Genomic DNA, 23,056 nt, shown 5'->3' on the forward strand with positions numbered 1-23,056 from the left:
CTGACAATTTTATGATTATTTTATTTTGATAGTTTTTATATCATATGCACCTGGAGGTTGCAAGAGGTGCATTTTACACACGGAAAAACAAATCCACTGAAGTATAACCCCCACGTCCCTGGACCTTATACTTCTTACTACACCAAAACATTCATTCACATACATGTGTTCATTCTTTGCCTCTCATTCACACTCATCCACTACACACTCCTGGTTGTTCATGTTTATTCACATATGCACGTTTCCTCCGACTCTCACTTATTCACACACACTCTATACACTCGCATGTCCACAAACTCACATACCCCATTCATTCAGGCACGACAGACACACAAGCACAGTGAAGCTCCTGCACAAGTGCCACATGCTCAGTCATGCATGCATTCAAGCCCAGTCACACTTTCACATGTCTCGCTCACTCCTGCAGTCACAGTCAGGCATACATGCACTCTCCACACTCTCATGCGCACAATCACGCTCATGCAGCTGATTCTCATGCTCATGCACACAATGCTCATGCTTACGCGCACAATCGCAGCCATGAGCTTCATTCTCACGCTCGTGTGCACAATCACGCTCACACAGCTGGTTCTCACACTCATGCACAGCGTCTCGCTTCTTACACACACACGCACTCCGTGCCTCGATCGCTGTAGCTGCCTGCCTCTTTCCCTGTGAGTTCCAGCTGCGCCCAGCCCGCCCCTCGCAGTCCCATGTGCCGGCCTCTGCTGGGGGCGGAGCCTGAGCTACTAACCACGCCCCTTCCTCAGTCGTCCCCGCCCCTCCCCGCAGAGCCCTCACGGCGTGTGGGCGTGGCCTGTGGGAGCGGCCCCGCCCCGCTCCCGGCTGGGCACTCGCTGCCTCCCAGGCTATAAGAAGGCGGCTCGGGCAGCCGGAGCCTCATCGGGCTCTGCGGGGAAACGAGATGATCAGCCCTAGTGCTGCAGCAAAATGCTGGATGGACACCTCCTTCTGGGATGGCTCTCCTCCTGCGCGCTCCTAGTGCTGCTGGGCGGCGCCCCGGGACCCTCCGCCGCCTACTTCGGGTAGGTCCGCCGGGCGCCCCGGCCCCGGAGCGGCGCCCCCACTTCCCCCAGGGCGGCTTCATCCGGCACCGCAGCGCAGTGCGCCCTGCACCCCTTTCCCCCCAAGGCGGCTTCATCCGGCACCGCACCTCAGCGCGCCCTGCACCCCCTTCCCCCAAACCGCACCTCAGCGCGCCCTGCACCCCACTTCCCCCAAGGCAGCTCCCCCTGCATCTTCCCCCCCTTCCCCCAAGGCAGCTTCATCCGGCACCCCACTTCAGCGCGCCCTGCACCCCCTTCCCCCCAAGGCGGCTTCATCCGGCACCGCACCTCAGTGCGCCCTGCACCCCACTTCCCCAAGGCAGCTTCATGTGGCACCGCACCTCAGCGCGCCCTGCACCCCCCTTCCCCCAAGGCAGCTCCCCCTGCATCTTCCCCCCTTCCCCAAGGCAGCTTCATCTGGCACCGCACCTCAGCGCGCCCTGCACCCCCACTTCACCCAAAGCAGCTTCATCCGGCACCCCCATATAGCTTCCCTCCAGACAGCTCCCCCTGCACCCCACCTCAGTGCGCCCTGCACCCCCGCTTCCCCCAAGGCAGCTTCCCCTGCACCCCCACTTCCCCCACCGCAGTCCGCTCCCAAAGCATCTCCCCCTGCACCCTCACCTCAGTGAGCCCCGCGCCCTCCCCGCCACCCCCGGCTGCACTCAGCCACCCCTCCCCGCATCCTCCCGGTGCCCCTGGCGCTCGCAGCCCTGCGCGTCTCGCCCATAGCCCGTGTGCGCCGTGAACTCCCCTCGCTGCACCTTGCACCCCCGCCCCCCTGCTCGGCAGCGGCGCCCCGGGACCCTCCCGTCTCCTCCTTCGGGCCGGTGAGCCGGGGCACCTCCCTCCATGGTCGAGTCCCCCGCACCCTCTGCGCCCTGCGGCTGCCCCCTGTACCAGGCTGGGGGCGCGCTGCCCTGGGCGTGCTGGGGCGGTCTGCAAAGTGCTGATCACACGGGGGTAGCCCCCACCTCTGCCCCCTCCGGGGCGAGGATGCTCCTTCTCCGGCCCGGTGCCAGGCCGGTGTCAGTGCCCCCCCGACCCTTCCTGACCGCCTGGGGTGGGTCGAGGCTAGTGATCTAGCCCACATCTGGGCACCCCCCGCCGAGATGCTGCGGCCCTTGGGAGCCCGTTCTCCTAACACTTCACTGTGGTTGATCCCCTCGGCGAGTTCTTGGAACTGAGCTCAGCGGGCGGGTGCGAGCCGGGGGCCAGCGCTGGGAGCCGGCGGAGGGTGGCGGCGTGATCAGCCCGCACAGACCCGCGGGGAGAGAACTAGGGGTGCGTGGAAGGGACCCCAATCAGACCTCGCCGCCGCCTCCTCCTCCCGCCGCAATGTAGTGTTGGCTGCTTCCAAACTCTGCTTCTGGTGGAGTCACTCGGCCCCAGTAACCTTGCGTGTTGTCAAGCCTCTGGAAACCGGGCGCAGCACGGTGCTTCTCTTCTTGAATTCCACGTTGTCATTAATCACTGGGAGTCTAGAAGCGGCAGGTTGTTGCTTGGGAGCTGTTTGTTTGTGTTTTCAGTGGGATTTCACCCCCCCCCCCACTACCCACACTCCCTATTTCTTATAGTAACTGCAGCTCTGTATTCATGGCTCTTGTATTTGGCGTCTGCTTTGAATCTCCTCTCCCTGTAGCCTGGGCAGACTGACTGAGATCATTTTAACTGGGGTTTATTTAAAAAAAAAATTGTGCTGATTCTGGAGTCTTATTTTGTCTTTCCTGTAATGTTTAGCGGTGGGGAACAGTGTAGTCTCCAAGCTGATATTTTTCTTATGTTTGTGGTCCACCCTCTTCCCTCTCTTTCTGCATACAGTGCAACTTAAGGGCACATTATACAATGGCAAAAGGCACGTTTGTATGTCTGTCCTAGGGATCCTGCTGTTGTCTCCATAGCTATTCTGTTTAGGGGCCACGTATCTTTGAAATCAGGTTACTCTTTATTTTCACAAACAAAAGGCGACTTAAGAAAATTGGCAGTAGCCGGGAAAACCGAATGTCTGTGTGAGAGGGAGTGATTCCTTTGGAATCTGGAGGATGGTAAAGGATTTGCACACTCTGCTAGGTGTGGTTTTGTTGTTCAGTTGCCTAAACTTGCAGTACATCATGAGAAGCCTCCTTAAGGGATAAATTCTCCTCTGTTCTCCCCCCGCCCCCAAGAAACCATAGCTCTCCCCCACCAGGTTAATGACCATAAAACACACTTGCAAAATCCAGATGTTTACAAACTGTTTTATAGAAAAATAACTCAAATCCTTGGTTGGTTTTTTTTTCCTGGCTCGCTGTTCTATTGAAAGTGTAGATCGTTGCTATTATGCACCTCCTATAACTGTGCTTTTTGGACAGGAAATCAAAACAGCAAGAACAAGTATTCTCTCCCCCCCCCACCAATCTCAGGACTCTAGTCTCAAAGTGTGCATGTGGGCTTTTAACATAGCTTTTGAATGGGTATAGTTTTCTGGGTTAAACACACCAGATTTGCCTGGTTCAATTATTCTGGCTCTAGTTTCTTAGCTTTCTCTCTTAAAGGAAATATATTGACAACGCTTCTCTCTTCAGCATATACCAAGCATCAGAGCTTTCCAGTGTTAGCAAAACCCATTCTAGTCTGCAGGTAAAGGAAAAGTGAGACAGGAAGCATGGGGGTTTTTGGTTTGATGTTCATAGAATATCAGGGTTGGAAGAGATCTTAAGTGATCATCTAGTCCAACCCCCTGCTCAAAGCAGGACCAATCCCCAATTAAATCATCCAACAAATTTTTGCCTCAGATCCCCAAATGGCCCCCTCAAGGATTGAACTCACAACCCTGGGTTTAACAGGCCAATGCTCAAACCACTGAGCTATCCCTCCCTAGTTTACAACTTCTTGCATGCAGCTTAGTTTGCTTAATGCTTACAAGGCACAAGACTGGTTCCTGTTCTGCAGCAAGCGCATGGCTTTTCTGGCGTGTGCTTTCTTCACTGCTCTCCCGGAATACACCTTTTCCTTGGCTACATTGCGCCTCTAGGACCAAGACTCTTGGTCCTTTCTCTTGCAGTGTGGCTTTGGTGTGCTGCTACCCTGGGTCCACCCGCGACTTGCCTGCATCTTGTCACCTGTTACGTCTTCCCCAAGTCTGAAGACGTTGCTTTGCCTGCAGTTTCACAGTTGCACCAGCAGAGGGTTCCGTCAACCCATTAATGAAGCCTGTGGCGTGGAGGGGGATTGACTGGAGGAGACGTGCAGGTGTATCCTGTTCTCAAAGAAAATAGAATATGTTCATGGGAAAGTTTGCTTTTTTTTTTTGCGTGGGAGTTCTTTTTTTGTCCTTTTCTCTGGGAGGATCCATTCTCTCAATATTCTGAATTGGAGTTTAAAGCTAAATGTACGAAAGGAGGAAAAAGTACATTTTTCCACCCAACTTGGTTTCTTCTCCTGCTTTACCTCTGCATCCTACTGAAGACTTGGCTTTCCCTTTTATCAATAGATCTATCTAGAATTGCTGCTGGCTTTGCTTCCCGTATCAGTCACTGGGCTAAAACCTCAAAGTGGCAAGATCAACTCATCTCGGTAGAGAAATTTGAGTTCAGACACTGAAGCAGTCTGGGCAGTTAAGTCTTTCATGCTCTGTTAATTGTGGTGTAGTTCCACTCCCAGTGGCTGGGGGAAGCATTGTGGGGTTATTTCTTGTCTTTTTCAAAGAAGCTGTTTGAAATGGGATCAGCTTGTAATGGGTAGAGGGAGCAGGGTGGAGTGGGAGCGGGAGAGCCAGTCCAGTAAACGAACTTGAAATCTAATAGCAAATCTAGATTCAGTCTCTGGGATTTGTATACTCCAGCACCTTGAGCCACACAATCCATTAGTTAAACCACTCACTGGAGAGCTGAGGTTTCTTCTTCCAGTAAGACATGTCTATTGTCTTGCTCTGTGGTCTGGCAAACTTCTCAAAACACTGCAGCTTGCATGCTCCCTTCCCAAACCCATGCTGTTTAACTCTTTGCTCCTGGGCTAGCTTTGTGAGAGAAGACCTCTCATTTTGTGAGGGTTTTGTGGTAAGGGTCCTGCAAGCGCACGGAAGTTTGTGCCTTCTGCAAACTACATTGTGTATCATCTAAAATAGCAGATGACACTAAGCATTTGCATTCTGGCTCTAATCTCAATGCCAGATGGGGATTGTTCCGAGATCTGTTTAAACCACGCAGTGCTAATGCTGTAGTGGAACAGGTAGTCTATTGCAGCTGTTAGGAGTAGCCTTTCCTAAAGCCAGCCACCAACGGTCAGTTTAGATTATAGGCACTTCAAAACTAATAACCTGGGTCAAGAGAGATGTGTGGTGTCCACTGTGCCCGGCTTAATTCCAGATTCCCTTCTTAGTCTCAGGAAATTCTTGCATTGCTGAGCAGAGGGGCTGTTTGTGTTGCTACTTGAATTCTCCAGACTTGGGCTTGATTATTCTTAAGCATCTTCGGGGAGGGGGGGGGGAATGCCAGCTGTTCCATCATGCTAGGTGAGCATCCCAGGTCCTGGGGATTTTGCTGTGCAAAATGAAGTTTGCTTATGTAAATTAAGCATCTTTTCTGTTTGTTTAGAGCCCTGCAAATGATTAGCATCTGCTGCTAATCTCTTCATTGTTCTTTAAGAGGACTAAAGCAGAGATCATACTCACTGAGGCTTCTTACACTCAGAAGACTATTCAATAACTGGGTTCATGGTCCTTGTTAATCCACAACAATGCCTGATTTACTGTGTGTGTGTGTGTACTTCGCTCTTTAGTACGGGCACCGCTGCTATTGAGAAAGGAAGTGCTTCTGGCTTACAAGCCAGAGCCTGGGTGAAAAGACACCCAGCAGGGCTCTAGGTGGCTCTTAAAAATCGATCACAGGCATGTTTTTCTTCCCCTGCTAGGCAGCATGGGCTGTGCTGACTCCCTTTGGCCCAAGTCAGAAAGTTGATCAGCTCCCTTGCCAAGATCTCCTGTGAGACTCCTCACGTAGGTATGAGACTAAAGTGAAAACTGCACTAAGGCCCTAATCTCCAGGGGAACTTCTCTAGGTCAAATTCTGCTCCTAGATCTGTACTGGATTAACCAACATATACCCTCTTCCAGCATTCCTGGGATTTACACCAGTGTAGCAGAGCAGAATCTGCCTCGTCCTGTCAACAGCAGCTGCTTTTAAAGCACCAAGGTGTCTAGTGCGAATCTAGCTTGGCCTTCAGCACCCGCCCCTAAGTGGCAATACCCCTCTTTTGGCCGTTAAAACAGACTTCGCTTCTCTGTGGAGCCTTTCCTAGGAGCCTTAAACATCTCCATAGCGACTCTTTAAAGTCTCCATGCAGAGAGGGGTGAACTGCAGGCGGCCGGGTAAAACAGATGTCACGCTGGAGCTCCAAACTTGGCTTCTCCGTTCCGCAATCCGAAAAGGAATTGAGACAGCTGTGGATGATGCCTTCTCTTCTCCCCCACCCCCCACATTCCACCCAAACTAATTGTTTCAGGGAAAGAATTCGGTGGTTCCAAATGGGTGGCCTTCCCAGTAATTGGCACCACTGGGACAGGAATTGTTCATGGTTACATGTTAATGAGATTGTGTCAGCATGCAGTAACACTGGTGTCTGCCTGCCTGCAAAGGAGAGACTGCAGAAGTAGCAGGCTGGCCTACCAAAGATGAGTGTCCCTCTAGAATGCAGTAGGTTGATGGTGGGAACACAATACAGGGGGCTCCTTAATTTTCTTCTCTGGATCCATGAGACCAATCCATTGAATTGTAGAGTAGCTGAACAGTGATGGCATGGGAGGAGGGGAAGAAAGGAGGGAAGAAAAATATAGCCTGTCTCTTCCTGATCTTAGTTCATCGCAGTTTCTTGCATTGTGTACATGCTGGAGAAGAATCTTAATTGCTAGAATTGCCAGGGCAGTGTTTGTAGTCCCCTGGTTAGACAGTGCTCTGTCCATGAAACTCAAAGCGCTTTACAAAGGCGGGTCAACATATCATGTAACAGAAGGAAAAGGCATAAGCTGTTGATTTGCCTGAAGTCAGACAGATCTGTAGCAGATTGGAACTTGGATCTCATGACTCCTGTCCTTTTAATCCCAAATCTCTTCCACTTGGGGGAGGAAAAGCAGGTGTTTGTCAACTGATGTGCTCAGTGTGAGATTAGATTGGAAGTGACTGGTCACAAACGTTGTTCTTGGAGTGGTGGTGGTGTGGTGCCCAGACAAGTCTGAACTGAGACACTAGAGATGGAAAGAATATATGGTGGTGGCCCAAGGAAGCCTAAAGTTTATTCCAAGAGTACTAAACTGTCTTTAAACAGAATAATCTACTCTGTGCTGATAGGGACTCAGCTGGAGTACTGTGTCCAGTTCTGGGTGCCACATTTCAGGAAAGATGTGGACAAACTGGAGGAAGTCCAGAGGAGAACAAAAATGGTTAAAGGTCTAGAAAACATGACCTAGAAAGATCTAGATCTTTCAAGATTGGAAAAAATGGATTTTTTTTTTTAGTCTAGAGCAGAAGACTGAGGGGGGACATGCTAGTGTTTTTCAAGTACCTAAAAGGCTGCTCCAAGGACGTGGGTGAAAAATTGTTCTTAACCTCTGAGGATAGGACAAGAAGCAATGGGCTTAAATTGCAGCAAGGGAGATTTTGGTTGGACATTAGAGAAAATTCCCAACTGTCAGGGTGATTAGGCACTGGAACAAATTGCTTAGGGAGGTTGTGGAATCGGTCACTAGAGGCTTTTAAGAGCAGGTTAGACAAACACCTGTTGGGGGTGGTCTAGATAATACTTAGTCCTGCCATGAGAGCAGGGCACTGGACTTCATGACCTCTCAAGGTCCCTTCCAGTCCTATGGTTCTATGGACACTGGATAGGGGAGAAAGACCTCTGATGACAGAAGAGGAGTCTGCCAAGGGAAGGGGGGGAGGGGAAGGTCTTCCTCTCTTGTATCTGTATGACTGACAGGGCCAGGTCCAGGCACCAGTGCAGCAAGCAGGTGCCTGGGGCAGATAATGAAGAGGGACGGCACGTTCGGCTCTTCGGCAGCGAGATCCCTCGGTCCCTCTCACAGGGAAGAACCTGCTGCCAAATAATGAAGCTGCGTGGTGGAGCTGCCACTGATCGTGATTGCGGCTTTTTTTTTCTTCTTGCTGCTTGGGGTGTCAAACCCTGGAGCCGGTTCTGACTGACTGCGTAAAGTCTAGAGCAGTGGCCCTCAACCAGAGGTCTGGAGACACCTGGGTGCCTGCGAGCGGGTTTCAGGGGCTCCGCCAAGCAGGGCCGGTGTTAGATTTGCCTGCGCCCAGGGCAGAAAGCTGAAGTCCCAGCACATGGGTCTGAAGCTGGGGCCCTGAGCCCTTTCATCTGGGACTGAAGCCAAAGCCAGAGAAACTTAGCTTCCTGGGGGCCTCTGTGTGGTATGGGGCCCCAGGCAATTGCACTGCTTGCTACCCCTTAAGGCTGGTCCTGGTTTTTATATGTTGTGGCATAGGTGAGCTGTGAAGTTTTTATGGCCTGTTGGGAGGGGCGGGGGAAGGTCAGAAAAAAAGGTTGTGAGAACTCCTGGCCTAGAGAACATGCTATAGGAAACAATCCTATACTAGCCCCTTAGGGTAAACAAGGTGACTAGATCAATCTAGGCCAGGGGTAGGCAACCCATGGCACATGTGCCGAAGGCAGCACGCGAGCTGATTTTCAGTGGCACTCTCACTGCCCAGGTCCTGGCCACCAGACTGGGGGGGCTCTGTTTTCATTTAATTTTAAATGATGCTTCTTAAACATTTTTAAAACCTTATTTACTTTACATACAATAGTTAACGTTTTTAGAAGGTCTCTTTCTGTAAGTCTATAATAACATGTATGACTGGCATGCAAAACCTTAAATCAAAGTGAATAAATGCAGACTCAGCACGCCACTTCTGAAAGGTTGCTGAACCCCGATCTAGGCTCTTAATTGGCCTGAATCACTGTAGTACCAGAGTCTCCCAAATTGATCTAACAGGCTTTCTCTGCTAATGTGAGACAGGCCTTGTTCTCTTATTAAGAACCTAGATTTTTTTCAGTGATTTGGAACACGTCTTGGGAAAGGACAACACAACTGCTAGGGTGAAGGGCATTGTAAGGCAGAACACAACTACAGACAGTGGTGCATGCCATATGAAGGCATCTCCTACAGATTGGCTTCTTCTCTTCCATGAGTGATAAAGATAATTGCTTCCTGAATACGAAGAGCACTTAGACGAGCTGCATAGGATGTGCCAAACTTTTTTTTTCCCTCAAACCTTTTTTGACAGTGGAGGAGGGGTAGCTTGGAGCAGCCCAAAGCTAAAAGGAAAATCCCCAAGAAGGCATTGCACTTCATTTTCCCACTCCATTTTTCTTGTACCTTCAAAGCTTTGGGTTATTTTGCTCCTCCACTTTTCTTTGTAGGGTAGATGTTACGATAAGATTCTGGGAATCCTTGTGGCCTTTGCATGATTGGCCTCCAAAGTAACAGATAATGAGATTAGCAGTGTTCTGTTTGGGTGACAGATCATTAAGGCCAGTCATGTGTGCCACGCTACTGCAGGTGAGTAGGAAGGTGTGTGTGGGGTCCCATTGCAAACTCTTGACAAGACAAGGTAATAACGTTATGTAACAACGGTTAGTCATGGGCCATCTTGACAGACCCCCAATGTTCTTCATAAACCTTGCCAATCTGTACTCTACACGTGGATTATAGCTACCTCTGGAGTCCGGGCAGGCTGGCTGGGTCACAAGCCAGCACAACAAGCACTTTCCACTCACGAATGCCTTCTCTTGTCCCAGATGCAGGCTAACTCTCCTTCCACATCCCAGGGGATGTCCTACGCCCACCTTTGGCGCTTTTCCTGCAAGCTGCAATGTGCAGTGACTTTTTTTTCCCCTCAGGGTCCACTCCAGTGTTCAGAACCACTTACTGGTCCATAAGCATTTTTGTCCTGGCAGGCCACGAAGCACTTGCCGTTTCGTTTTGGGTATTGTCTGATACTGGTACTCGTGACTTCTGTGGGACCACTTGATAAGAGACTGTCTGGATCAGGGGTCAGCAACCTTTCAGAAGTGGTGTGCTGAGTCGTCATTTATTCACTCTAATTTAAGGTTTCACGTGCCAGTCATACATTTTAACATTTTTAGAAGGTCTTTCTATAATTAAACTATTGTTTGCAAAGTAAATAAGGTTTTTTAAAATGTTTAAGAAGCTTCATTTAACATTAAATTAAAAGGTAGAGCCCCCCAGACCAGTGGCCAGGACCCAGGCAGTGTGAGTGCCACTGAATCTGCTCACATGCCACCTTTGGCATGCGTGCCATAGGTTGCCTACCCCTGGTCTGGATACTTGCATAATTCTCTTCATTACCTTGGGTAATAAAGAAATAGAATCCTTAGTTTTGTTTGACTTTGGCAACTGGAGACACAATGGAAACATACTTTAAATTCTATCCTAATATTGCCTTTCCATGTAGGGAATTTCTGCAGCTGACATTGGATCGAAGGGTGACCTAGGGGAAAGTGTTGCCTATGCTGCAGGTTCTTCAACTGTGGTATAGGCTATGGACTAGTCAAAAGTACAGGCCTGACTGTGCCATAGACTATGGTACTTGATGTTTCATCTTTCTCCAGAGTGAAACACAGCAGCTGTTGAGAAAAATTAGCTGTGAAGAATACTGTATCCAGTTGAATCTACAGCTGGAATTTATGTAATTCCTGAAATTGAAACCTGGCCAGGAGTGTGGGTCTAACACCCCTCTATGATGTTTAACTCCCATGGCACCTTTTAATGGTCCCCGTGGTCCATAGAAGTCTCAGTCCTCCAGACCCAAATGTGTGGTCTTGGAATCCAAACAATGACCACAATCAAAAGTAGCAGAAGAGGGAACTGGGGAAGGGTGAGAGTCTCTAGTCCCTTTTCTACATGGGACATCAGTTCAAGACTCTGCTTTTCTTCTCACATTTCATGGGAGTAAATGAGGAAGCATTTGGTTTGGTCCTGAGCTGGAATAGTAGTTTCTTCACCCCTTTAATGTGAGTGGGGTGCACGTGCGTGGGCTTTTTTTAATGGATATGGTCACAAACCATGATCTCCAGTTCCCAAATTGTAGGCCTTGACCTGGCTGAATTCAAGAAGCAGCTTTTAACTATTTCCCCTCTGTGGCGGGGTCGAAGTATCTTAGTTCGACTTACTTGGCCATCCTCATGGTGGCGAGTCGACTGCCATGGCTCCCCCGTCGACTCCGCTTGCTCCTCCTGCCGAGGTGGAGTACGGGCATCGATTAGTGGATTGATTTATCTCGTCTGGATGAGATGCGATAAATCAATCCCCAATACATCGAACACTACTCGCTGATATGGCAGGTAGTATAGAGGTACCCTAAGTGGGGCAGCTGGGTCAGGCACAGTAGGAAAATACAGTATCTAGAAGCTTGTGGTCTAAGCTACATCTTAGACCACATGGTGGCAGAGACCTTGTGATGTGCTCTGACTGTAGCCCTACCAAATACAGAGCATTCTTTAGCCCTGGTTACAACCAGCCAATATACACACATGTCCACTTACTCATCCTGATCTGTCAGATCCCACTGCTGGACAACCTAGTCCAATTCAAATGGAACCCAAGCCAGTGGCGTATGGGAGAAAAGCTTGAAGATCTTAAATGAAACTGTCTTGGTTTAAAACAAACCTTCATTTGCGAGGCTGGGGAGTGGGAGGATAAAAGCTTAAAGGCTGAATTTTGATTTTCAATGGAAGGGGTAAAGTGTTAGCCTACATATTTCTTTTAGACCAGGATTTTCAAAGGAGTCGATGGGAACTAGACTGGTTTGGAAATCCTGACAGTCCTCATAAGGTTCTCTCTTTAGATAGCCTTATGTGTGTTTTGTTTAATATAGATCACAGGAAAGTGATAAAAACCAAGTGCTAACGAACTATTCCAGTGTCTAAAATAGTTCAAGATATCCTAGTCAGAAATCATTTAGTTCTGCATCTCATTCTTTTTTTAATGTCAAAGATGCTGCAAAATGAGCTATGTCTCTACAAAATGTAGTTCTGTTACAGAACTCCCTTTTACTTCTAAAATTGAGACTGCAAAATTAAAAAAAAACTACTTGACTTCATACTCATGCAGTCCCCAAGTGCAATCTAGATCCAGAATCTGACCCCTGCTGGATGAAAAGCTGATCTTGGTTAAAATCTCAAACCTTTTTTTAATCTACCACAGTAAGCTCTACTCCTTATGGTAGCAGCACAGTGCAAAGTAGTAACTAGAACAGGGAGTATTTCATTACTTTACATAGATAAACATATTGGCTAAACTCAAGGGACCTTACTCTGCCAGATGGAAAAATCAGAGTAGCTTTTTATATAGCTTCATATTTGAAATGGTCAAAACAACTTTCTGACATGTGTGGTTCTTTGCTTTTGCTTCTAATATTAAATTGTTCCTCCAGAAGAGTCAAGGGTGGGGAGCACCTTTACAAAAACCTGAGAGGTGAGGGGAATATTTTAAATATACTTCACCTTTCCCATGGGTTGCAAATGGGCAACACTGTAATGCATAAAATACATCATAGCTCTTCCATGAGCATGTGTAAACTGGAATAGATCTGGTGTTAACTCTTAGTTTGTACTGACTTGAAATGCACCTACTGCATCACCTTCCATGAGGGGACAGATCATACTAGTAAACCTTACAGTATTACTGCACAGTCAACCTTCTTTATATTAAGTGTAGCAAGTCTTCATTAGAAGTCTATATGGCTCATTCATCAGCTCTTTTACAGGAAGAGACGAAGAAAAGTCATGTTGGTCTGTTTTCATTGACTTAACAATGATCTTGTAGCTGTGCTGGATGGGTAAGTATCTAGGGAAGACTGGAATTAAAAACTCCTTTTGATAAATGAGTAGCTGCTGCAAAAATGCTTCCTTAAACTGGGGTGGGGGCAGGGAAGGTTGTACCAGAAGACTCCAAAAACTGAAGTTACACCTGTTGGGTGGTTATGTAATGACTGTCCCACCACTGATGTGGAAGGATATGAGAAGCTATGTGCATGCTCCATCCTTGGAGGTACTATCTCAAGGTCACTCAGGAGCTTAGCAGGACTAAATTGTCTCCTTTGTCCTTCAAAGAACTGTGGAATGTGTACTATAGCACATCTACCAAGGGAGGTAGACCTAAGCCATGGGGTTCTGACGTTCTGGACTAGAAAAGTCTGAGAGGGAGCACTTGCACTTTAGAAAGTGCCTCAGTGATTTAGCCACAAGTCCTCTTGTGAATGGGTGGAATTTGTGCTCCTGTATCTTAGACATAAGAACATAAGAGGCCGTACCGGGTCAGACCAAAGGTCCATCTAGCCCAGTATCTGTCTACCGACAGTGGCCAATGCCAAGTGCCCCTGAGGGAGTGAACCTAAAAGGCAACGATCAAGTGATCTCTCTCCTGCCATCCATCTCCATCCTCTGACGAACAGAGGCTAGGGACACCATTCTTACCCATCCTGGCTAATAGCCATTTATGGACTTAGCCACCATGAATTTATCCAGTCCCCTTTTAAACATTGTTATAGTCCTAGCCTTCACAACCTCCTCAGGTAAGGAGTTCCACAAGTTGACTGTGCGCTGCGTGAAGAAGAACTTCCTTTTATTTGTTTTAAACCTGCTGCCTATTAATTTCATTTGGTGACCCCTAGTTCTTGTATTATGGGAATAAGTAAATAACTTTTCCTTATCCACTTTCTCAACATCACTCATGATTTTATATACCTCTATCATGTCCCCCCTTAGTCTTCTCTTTTCCAAACTGAAGAGTCCTAGCCTCTTTAATCTTTCCTCATATGGGACCCTCTCTAAACCCCTAATCATTTTAGTTGCTCTTTTCTGAACCTTTTCTAGTGCTAGAATATCTTTTTTGAGGTGAGGAGACCACATCTGTACACAGTATTCGAGATGTGGGCGTACCATGGATTTATATAAGGGCAATAATATATTCTCAGTCTTATTCTCTATCCCCTTTTTAATGATTCCTAACATCCTGTTTGCTTTTTTGACCGCCTCTGCACACTGCGTGGACATCTTCAGAGAACTATCCACGATAACTCCAAGATCTTTTTCCTGACTCATTGTAGCTAAATTAGCCCCCATCATGTTGTATGTATAGTTGGGGTTATTTTTTCCAATGTGCATTACTTTACATTTATCCACATTAAATTTCATTTGCCATTTTGTTGCCCAATCACTTAGTTTTGTGAGATCTTTTTGAAGTTCTTCACAATCTGCTTTGGTCTTAACTATCTTGAGTAGTTTAGTATCATCTGCAAACTTTGCCACCTCACTGTTTACCCCTTTCTCCAGATCATTTATGAATAAATTGAATAGGATTGGTCCTAGGACTGACCCTTGGGGAACACCACTAGTTACCCCTCTCCATTCTGAGAATTTACCATTAATTCCTACCCTTTGTTCCCTGAACATTCCTACCCTTTGTTCCCTGAACATTTCTGAAATATTCCCCCCCCTCAGTATCCCCACTTCAATCTGTTGGTCATTCTAACCTGGCATAAGTAGAGGCTCCCACTGATTTCAGCTGTTTGTTAACTTTGTGCCTGGGTTGAGTTGACTCAACTCAAGCCTTTCGTAGGGACACCTGTTAGGCTAAGCACCAATCACACTTCCAGTTCCATCTTCATGAGGTGCCTTATTTATGGCTGTTTCTGTTGCTGATCAGGTGTATAAAAGATTCACAAGTTTATTCCCCCAGCTTTGTCTGAGACCATATGAGGAGAGCATAATAATGCTGAGACTTCATCTTGGAAAAGAGACAACTAAGAGGGGATATGATGGAGGTCTATAAAATCATGACCGGTGTGGAGAAAGTAAATGAAGTATTTGTTACTCCTTATCACACAAGAACTAGGGGTCATCCAATGAAACTAATAGGTAGCAAGCTTAAAACAAACAAAAGGAAGTATTTCATCATAAAAAGCACAGTCAACCTGTGGAACTCATTGCTATAGGGCATTGTGAAGGCCAAGATTATAACTGAGTGCAAAAAGGAACGAGAAGTTCATGGAGGAGAGGTCCATCAATGGCTGTTAGTCAGGATGGGCAGGGATGGTGTCCCTAGCCTCTGTTTGCTAGAAGCTGGGAATGGGTGACAGGGATGGATCACTTGATTACCTGTTCTGTTCATTTCCTACAAAGCCACTGTCAAAGACTCGATATTGGGCTAGATGGACCACTAGTCTGACCCAGTATGGCCATTCTTATGGTGCATTTGTTGAAATGAATGAGTGGTAGCTGATGCCTGAGTAGGAAAATATACAAGACTATTCCCCATAAGAGTGTTTAGTTATTGTCCTCTCCTGGACTTGGGTACACTTAGTCCAAGTTGTACTGAGTTGTTTTACAGCCTGATATTTGCAAGATGCTGAACTTAGTGTGAGCTGCTGAGTCTCTCTCTCTGGTCTCCACTGCTTTTACTACCTTCTGTCTACTTCCATGTGCCATTCAAGGTGTTGATTCTGCTCTGTGAACCCTCTCTAGTTCAATTTGATTATTCAGCCATGCCTTGAAGGGGTGGGTGCTCCATGCAAACAAATGTTGCATTAAAAAAAGAAGCTACCTTTAAAAACTCACTGGTTGTGCCTCTACTTCAGGCACATCTATCCTAATGCTCAAATAAAAGGCCCAGTCTCTAAAGACACAGCAAACTCACCAGCCTGATTCTATTCCCACAGTCCTCTGCACACCCCTACAGTCAAAGGCTTTCTAGCCACTGTCAGTGGGGAAATCTCCTCTGGGCACAAGCTCTGTGGCAAAACTGCTGGGAGCTACCTGGAGTCTTTCTCCCCATTTTCTCCCCCCCCCCTCCTCCAGTGCATGCCTTGCATAATTGCAGGCAGATCCCAGACAGCCCACAGGCAACATAACCCCTCCCAATACACCACTCTAGCTTGGCCCAACAAGATCCCTTCTATAAGAAACAGCTGTTGCATTTGGGCTCAAAGGTAGCATGCAGTCAAGTTAGCAAGTTCTTCCCTGGCTTTGCTTGAATAGGTACTACCAACTCGATCAGTCTTGTATGTTGGCCCTAGGGATCCAAAATCTCATTAGACTGGGTCTGTGTGGGCCAGGACAGAAGTGAAAGAACCCTTCTAGGGGGAGCATAAGATGGACCAAACCAGGGCTCTGGAGCAGAGCCAGAGCAGTGAAGCTGCAGGATTTTGCCTGGAGCAGAGCCAGAGCACAGCTCGAAAGCCCAGGACCAAACAAGGGTTTAAGTGGGTTGCTCTGGCAGTGCAGCATAACTGCTTCTTTCTCACTTCTCCCCAGATAGTCCTCACAGTCCAGTGCACTACAAATTGCCCAGGGTGAAGAATCCAATGAGAGTGAGCATGTGTCCTTGAGAAATGTCTCCTGACTGGTTATGTACTAGCCCACAGGCTTGGGAGGAGGAGAGGTTCTCAGAGCTAGGGAAGAGGAGCAGGCTGCAACTTGCATTCTTGCACAGACTGGTCTCAAAACTCAGGCACGTAGCAAGTGTGCATGTCTAAAGGAATCTGACACTGATCTTGTAGGCACTTACTTTGAGCAAATGCCTACGTTAGTGACTGCTTCTTGTTGTACACACCAACTCTACTGGTACCTGAAGCTTTAGGGTCTTGGTATTCTGAGGGGATATCTCTGAGGGGTAAATTCTGCCCTTATCTACCATGTCCATGAAGCTCCCACCTATGTCAATGGGAGTTGTAGGTGTAGCCAAGATTAGGGGGGGGGTGTGTGTCCCCGTCCAGCGTGGTGTCACCAAGTGTATGAAACCAGCCTCTTCTCAGCAATGAGTGCAGAAATCCCCAGCCATTGTCTACATTCCTGGCCAGGTGCCGCTCTTGTGGCCTGGACCATCAATGAAGCACCTCATGACTTCGTGGCTATAGAATGAGGAGCAGGCAAATGCCTAACTCTCCTAGAGGTCTAGGATGGGAGCAGGGGTAGACTTCGCTTTGAAGTTTCCCCCAGAATCAGTAAAGAATTCCAAGACCGACACCCATTGGAAGCCTGATCTATGGTTCTATGCACAACTTGGCATGAAGGCACTGCAGGCTAGAGCAAACACCACCTCCGGCAGCAAGAACAAATCCGGCACTTGTTCTGTAGGACCGCATTGTCTCAGCCTGTTACTGCCTTGCACCAGCTGTCCGTTTTTGTTCTCAACAAAGGCAGGATCTAGCAATCAGACTGCTTGAGCCATCCTACTGTCTCACCAGGTGATCCTCTCTAAGACCCCAGAGGATATGTGCATGCATGCCCCGTTGGCCTTTTTAAGGGACTGTCGCTGATGGGTTGTACTTGGTCAATAGCTAACTGAGAGGTCCCGTCTCACTTTGTTTCAGGGAAGGCAAGTTTAGATCAATCAGACTATCCTTCCTCACTTAAGACCCTGCAATGGGACTCAGGAGATCTGGGTTTAGTTCCTGGCTCTGCCACAATCTGTGTGACCTCCGGCAAGTTACTTAATCTCTTGTAAAAGGAGAATTCTCTTGTGTACTGAAGTCTTTAAGCTCTCTGGATCAGGAACTTGTATTATGCATATCTAATGTAGCTTGCATAGGTCTCTGATCTTTGAGACCTCTGAGTGATACTGGAATATAAATGTTTTGCTGGTAGTGGTACCCTCTCTCGATACCCTGCAAAACAGAAGCATGCTGCTTGCAGACTGGAGCTACTGTTCCCATTGCAGCATCTAAAGGAATGCCAAGAAAAATACCAAAAGAATGATCTATTGATCATTTGGCCTAAGCTAACAAAGCTGGAATCTTCCCCCACTAGCCTTGTCCCAAGGTATTTGGCCTTGCATCAAGCCTTATGCTTAGAGCTTCATCTGCTGGGGTGTAGCAATGTACCTACTTACGGCACCACATATGGCTGCAATGATGGAGATGAATGTCCAGTGTGCCTGGTGTTAAAGCAAAGCCTTGGCTTATGCAAGAGCTACTGTCAACTGCCTGAGATCCTTTATTTAGATATCTTGAATGTGAAGGATGAAGAAGGAAGAAATCTGACCGATGCAATGGAAACCTTCAATTCTCTTCAGTCCCACGAGGAGAATAATAGTTTCAGACTGTAGCTAGGAATGAACTTCAGTTGTACGCTGCTGAGCCTAGCCAGGAATTCCAGCCAGGAAAAATATCAACAGTTCCATTAAAAAGTCTGCTGGTTTGCTAAAGTAGTGAAATAAACATACCTGTAGGCACAACTGGCTGAACCACACAGGAAACTTTAACTAGCGTGAATACACACAGATGTACTCCTCCTTTCCTTGTATATCTACCAGATAAAACCACTGGGCTTGCATGGCAATACTTAGATCAAACAGCAGCCATGTAGATTATTAGTAGTGGAAGAACCAGTTCTGATCAAAATGAGAAGGGCTTGAAAGCACGCTCTAGAAGCAAAATCAAAACTCGGTCTAGTTTTGTTACCTTCCAGCTTCATGCTACTGTACTTGGCAAATTCCATCTGGAACCAGAAGGGCCATAATCAGGGGCAGCTCTAGGTATTTTGCCGCCCCAAGCATGGTAGGCAGGCTGCCTTTGGCGGCTTGCCTGCAGGAGGTCCCCAGTCCCGCGGATTCAGCGGATTGCCTGCAGGAGGTCCGCCGAAGCTGTGGGACCAGCGGACCCTCTGCAGGCATGCCGTCAAAGGCAACCTGCCTGCCGCCCTCACGGCGACCAGCAAAGCACCCCTGTGGCTTGCCGCCCCAGGCACACGCTTGGCGTGCTGGTGCCTGGAGCCGCCCCAGGCCATAATGACCAGCAAGAGGCTTTACATAACAGTAAAACTTTGTGCCAGAAAACCTAACTTGGTGGTGGTCTAAATTGGATTTTGCAGTTTAGGTCCATCTGGGCAGTATTTCCAGCCCAGCATTGTAGAGCTGGGACTTTAAAAGCACTTTTGGTGGTCATAAAGATGAAGCATCCTGTTCTGTCTTGCCTCCACGCTCCTCCACTGCCAGGCAGCAATGCCCAGTAAATAGGGAATGCTCTAGAAACACATGGGGCATGTGCAGGGCTGAATCTTTCCAGTTCCATTACAAACAGTTTTGGGTCGGGTTTTGTCAGAAGGCTTGAGCCTTGCTTCATTTTAAAGGCTGTAGGTGGAAACTGCAATCCTACAAAAGCAGCTGGCATGATCTGAAATTTGGACCAATCCTCAATTGGTCACAAATTTGATTGGTAGAGGAGTCAGGCATGAGGGATTAAAGAGATGGGAATTTCTCTGAAAGAAAACCACTTGGTACAAATCTAGGGTCAAAATGACTGGCCTGTAGTGCAGAGAATAACACATGTACTCTGCAAGTGCCGAGTGTTTTCCATCTACTGGAGTCTGTGGAACACAAAGTTGTGTGGTGTGTGTTTTGGTGGTTTTTTTTATGCATAGGGAATTATCCTATAACTACCGCTACCCTCACAGAGGGAGATGACCTACTGAAGGCTGTATAGCAAGCATGGAGGGGCTAAAGCAGTAGTGAAATAAGCTCCCATGCAGTTCCTAACCCCCAAGCAGACTTGTGTAAAACATTTATAGGCAGATTACTGCCTATTGCAAGTTCAGTAGATTTTTTCCAGGCTCCCCACCCCCGGCTGTTCATGCACATCTAGGTGTGGACAAGGTAGTCAGACACTCAGGTACATTTGTAGAAATTTCCAAGCCCCCATACTGAAGCAGTGCCTAACATTTAACTGGGGGTGTGTTGTGGGTTTTTTTGGGGAGGAGGTGCTCAGTCTCTCTCCTCGTGCATTCCCATGTTATTTCTGTCTCTCTTCCCCCCCCCGCCAATCCTGCATGCATCCTTTTGACCATGCTACTTGCTTTGTCACTTAGTCTTAAATCAGGGGCAGCAGGGACAGTTTCACTTTTCTCTGCTGCTTTAACCCACTGGAGTAAAGTAAGAGTGCTCCAATAACCGCACCGGGCCCCTCGTGAGCCAGGTATCCCAAATAAACTGCAAGTGGAGGTGCCATGAAAAGGAGCCCTCCTCACTTGTTTAGTGGTTAGCCCTTGTTGTGGTTTACACATTCAAAGTACCGGTGACACCGACTCTGGCTCTTTGCTTCAGACAGCTGGAGTGAGGGAATGGGACTTCATTCCTCTTCAGTCTTTCAGTAAGATTTTTTTTTAAGGGGAGTGGGGAGAATCCTGTCAGGTATGGGTATGGGGTCTAACTTAAACTTCAGCTGTTTCTCACAATCAGCCTCCAGTATACCTCTCCTTCTCTTCCCCACCCCACCCGGCCCCCCTCCAAAAAAGCTAAACCATTCTCATGGAACAATGCCTGTGGAAACCTCCTCTCTAAATCTGGGAGAGGGGTTGGCATGTGATGCTGTGGGAGACTTTTCTCTTCCTAATCTTGGCAGGGGTTTAAATTCAGAAGCATCTTCCGAGATACAGGTCTGAAGTCTCACTAGAGACATACCATGTCCCCTAAGACGATGGCTGCGATGTGAGGGGTCAAGAATGAAAAGACTGAGGTTTTCAGAGCAGCCCTCTTCATAAGGAGGCTGAGTTTCCTGATGTGTATCATTGCAACAGATGGGATCTTACTGAAAAATCCAGCCACCCACCTCCCCTGTGCTCTAGAGACAGCTGCCTGGGTAGGACAGCCTGCCTGTTAACAACATTCAAAATTCCTTGCAGGTGGGCTGTCACCAGAACAGACAGTGAGGTTATTCAGTAGCACTCGGTTTCGATGTTCAAAGGGTAGGTGGCAGCAAAGCCGTTGAGAAACAAAGTGTTAAAACCTGTGGCTGAAATGTCTGCAATCCTCCTTGCTACTGCTGCTTTAGCCTGCCAGAACTAGAATGGCCAGATGTCCCCCTTTTTTTTTAAAGGGACAGTCCCATATTTAAGCCCTCCTGCAGGTGTCCTGACTTTTTTCTTTTAAAAAGGGGGAAATTGTCCCATTTTTTTGTCTCCCTTGACATCAGTACTGGCAGGTCCTGCTGCTGGCAGGATCCCTGCTTGCCAGTGGCCCACCTACCACCGGTGAGTGGCGGTGCTCTGGCAGCTGAGGATGGGGGTGAGTGTGCAAGGCTGGTGGAGAGGCAAAGCTGCAGCACACAGGGCCAGCCGCTCCCCGTGCTGGTCTGTCAGCACAGTCCCCGCCGCATGCTGGCTCTGTCAGCAGGGCCCCATCCTGTTTCCGGCCGGCACTGGCTGCGAGCTGTGATGGCTCATAAGTGCAGGCAGGTGCCAGGCGACAGCTGGTTACGTGTCACCTCTGCTGCCCCCACACTGGCCCTTTACATGCAGCCCCTTCACCCCCCCCCCCACCCCCCAGGGCACACCCTGCTCCCAGTGCTGAGTGGTGAACCAGCCCCTGGTCAGAGTGCTCAGCCCACCACAGCCTGGCCGGCAGGCTCCTTCCTTCCCCCACTGCCTCTGGCTGGGCTGGCGCCCTGGAAAAGCCCAAGACCCTCCAGCCTGGGGGCTGACTAGGGGGAGCCGAGCCCTGTATGTGCCAAAGCCTCACAGGAAGTCTCTCTGCCCCTTGGCTATGCTCTGGAGTGGCGGGGGAGCTATTGCCAGCCTGTTTGTGCCCCTCCACAGCAGCTCCCCAGAGATACCCTCTTCACCTACCTCTCTCCCCCACCCTGGGTCCTGCCCCCAGGGAGCATGGGACTGCTCCATCCCCTAGGCACCCTCCCCTGCTGAGCTACCTCTCTGGCCGGTTCGCTGACGCCCCTGCAGTCAGGTTCCCTGGGCCCTGGTGCACAAGGCATCCTTAGGGCTTAACCCCTTCCTGCCCACGCTGTAGCCAGGGGACAGGAGGTGGCTGGGTTATGTCCGTGGCCGCCCGCAGCCTGGAGTTGTTAGCTGCCTTTTGACATTGTGCAGGCAGGAAGGGACAAGCTGCTTCCAGCCACAGGGGAGTGGGTTGGGAGAGGGGGAAGAGAAGAACTCTGCAAAGAGACTGTCCAGGTCATCCCTCCCCTGAAGCTGGAAGCAGCTCCTGTCCCTTCCTTCCTGCACTGTGCTGAAAGGCAGCTGCTGGTCAGTCTGGTGTGAACCCTGGCAGAAATCTGGGGGGGGTAAAGGGGGTGCTATGTGCCCCCCCACACACTTTGCCTTGGGAAGATGTGGTACCAGGAGAGGTGAGTCTGTCCCAGGGGCCCAGCCAGGCATGGAGGGTGGAGAGCACCAGGCAAGGAGGGTTGGGTCAGGTGGTCACCTGTGTGTGTGTGACCTATCCCTGTGTGAACCCTAAAGCCTTAAAGATAAGAAGGTAAATAAAAAGAAACACTATGTAGTTGGATTCATTTTAACACCGGCTCAGTCAACTTAATGTTAATTTGAATGTTTGTACTGCATAGTTCTGATTTGCTGTTGAACTTGCTTGAATGTGAGTAATTTTGCCAGGTGTCCTGTATTCAGCATGGGGAAATACGGTCACCCTCGCCAGAACTGAGGTTTTTTTGGCCAGTAGTTCTCACTTTCCAATCTCCCATCTCTTCCCTCATGATATCTCAGTTCCTGTACTTAATTCAGCACCATTTAAGAAATACGTGGACCATTTGGGTGGTCATAGGAGCAGCTGGCAGTTCACAGGCTTTTTCTGGGAACAAACCTACAGTTTGCTTCACTCAAACTTTTCACGTTTCTAAAGAGCCCACTGTGGGCACAACATGCCAGAGAGAAGGTAACAGACCTTGGGAGCAAGTAAATCAAACATTCCATTGTTGCCCTCACCTGGAGCCTTGAATCGCCTCTACAGGGTGATTGTTGCAAAGCAATGACGGTAATCTTTTGAGGCATCTGCTACATGGCCACCATTGAGGTGTTGCTTATTCATGGATGGGGGCGGAGGGGTGGATGAAGTTACATTTTGTGGGCTGTCTCTTTATTCAAGCTTCAAGAATTGTTCTTGTAACTTTGTCAACTTTCTTGACCGTGTGTATAGCGTGATTTAAGCAGCTTTTGGCTTCAGGGGTTGA

General features: G+C 48.5%; 1 protein-coding gene across 1 annotated transcript in view; it reads left to right on the forward strand.

Annotated features, from left to right (window-relative positions):
* The first annotated feature begins 914 nt into the window (after window positions 1-914).
* The window catches only part of WNT9A (Wnt family member 9A), a 61,957-nt gene continuing 39,815 nt past the window's right edge, over window positions 915-23,056 (forward strand). Inside the window, exon 1 of the mRNA XM_045003274.1 lies at window positions 915-1,046. Coding sequence (XP_044859209.1) covers window positions 952-1,046 — 95 coding nt within the window. The 5' untranslated portion in view covers window positions 915-951. The remainder of the gene's footprint in view (window positions 1,047-23,056) is intronic.

The sequence above is a fragment of the Mauremys mutica genome, chromosome 2 (assembly GCF_020497125.1).
Source record: "Mauremys mutica isolate MM-2020 ecotype Southern chromosome 2, ASM2049712v1, whole genome shotgun sequence".
NCBI classification, from domain to species: domain Eukaryota; kingdom Metazoa; phylum Chordata; order Testudines; family Geoemydidae; genus Mauremys; species Mauremys mutica.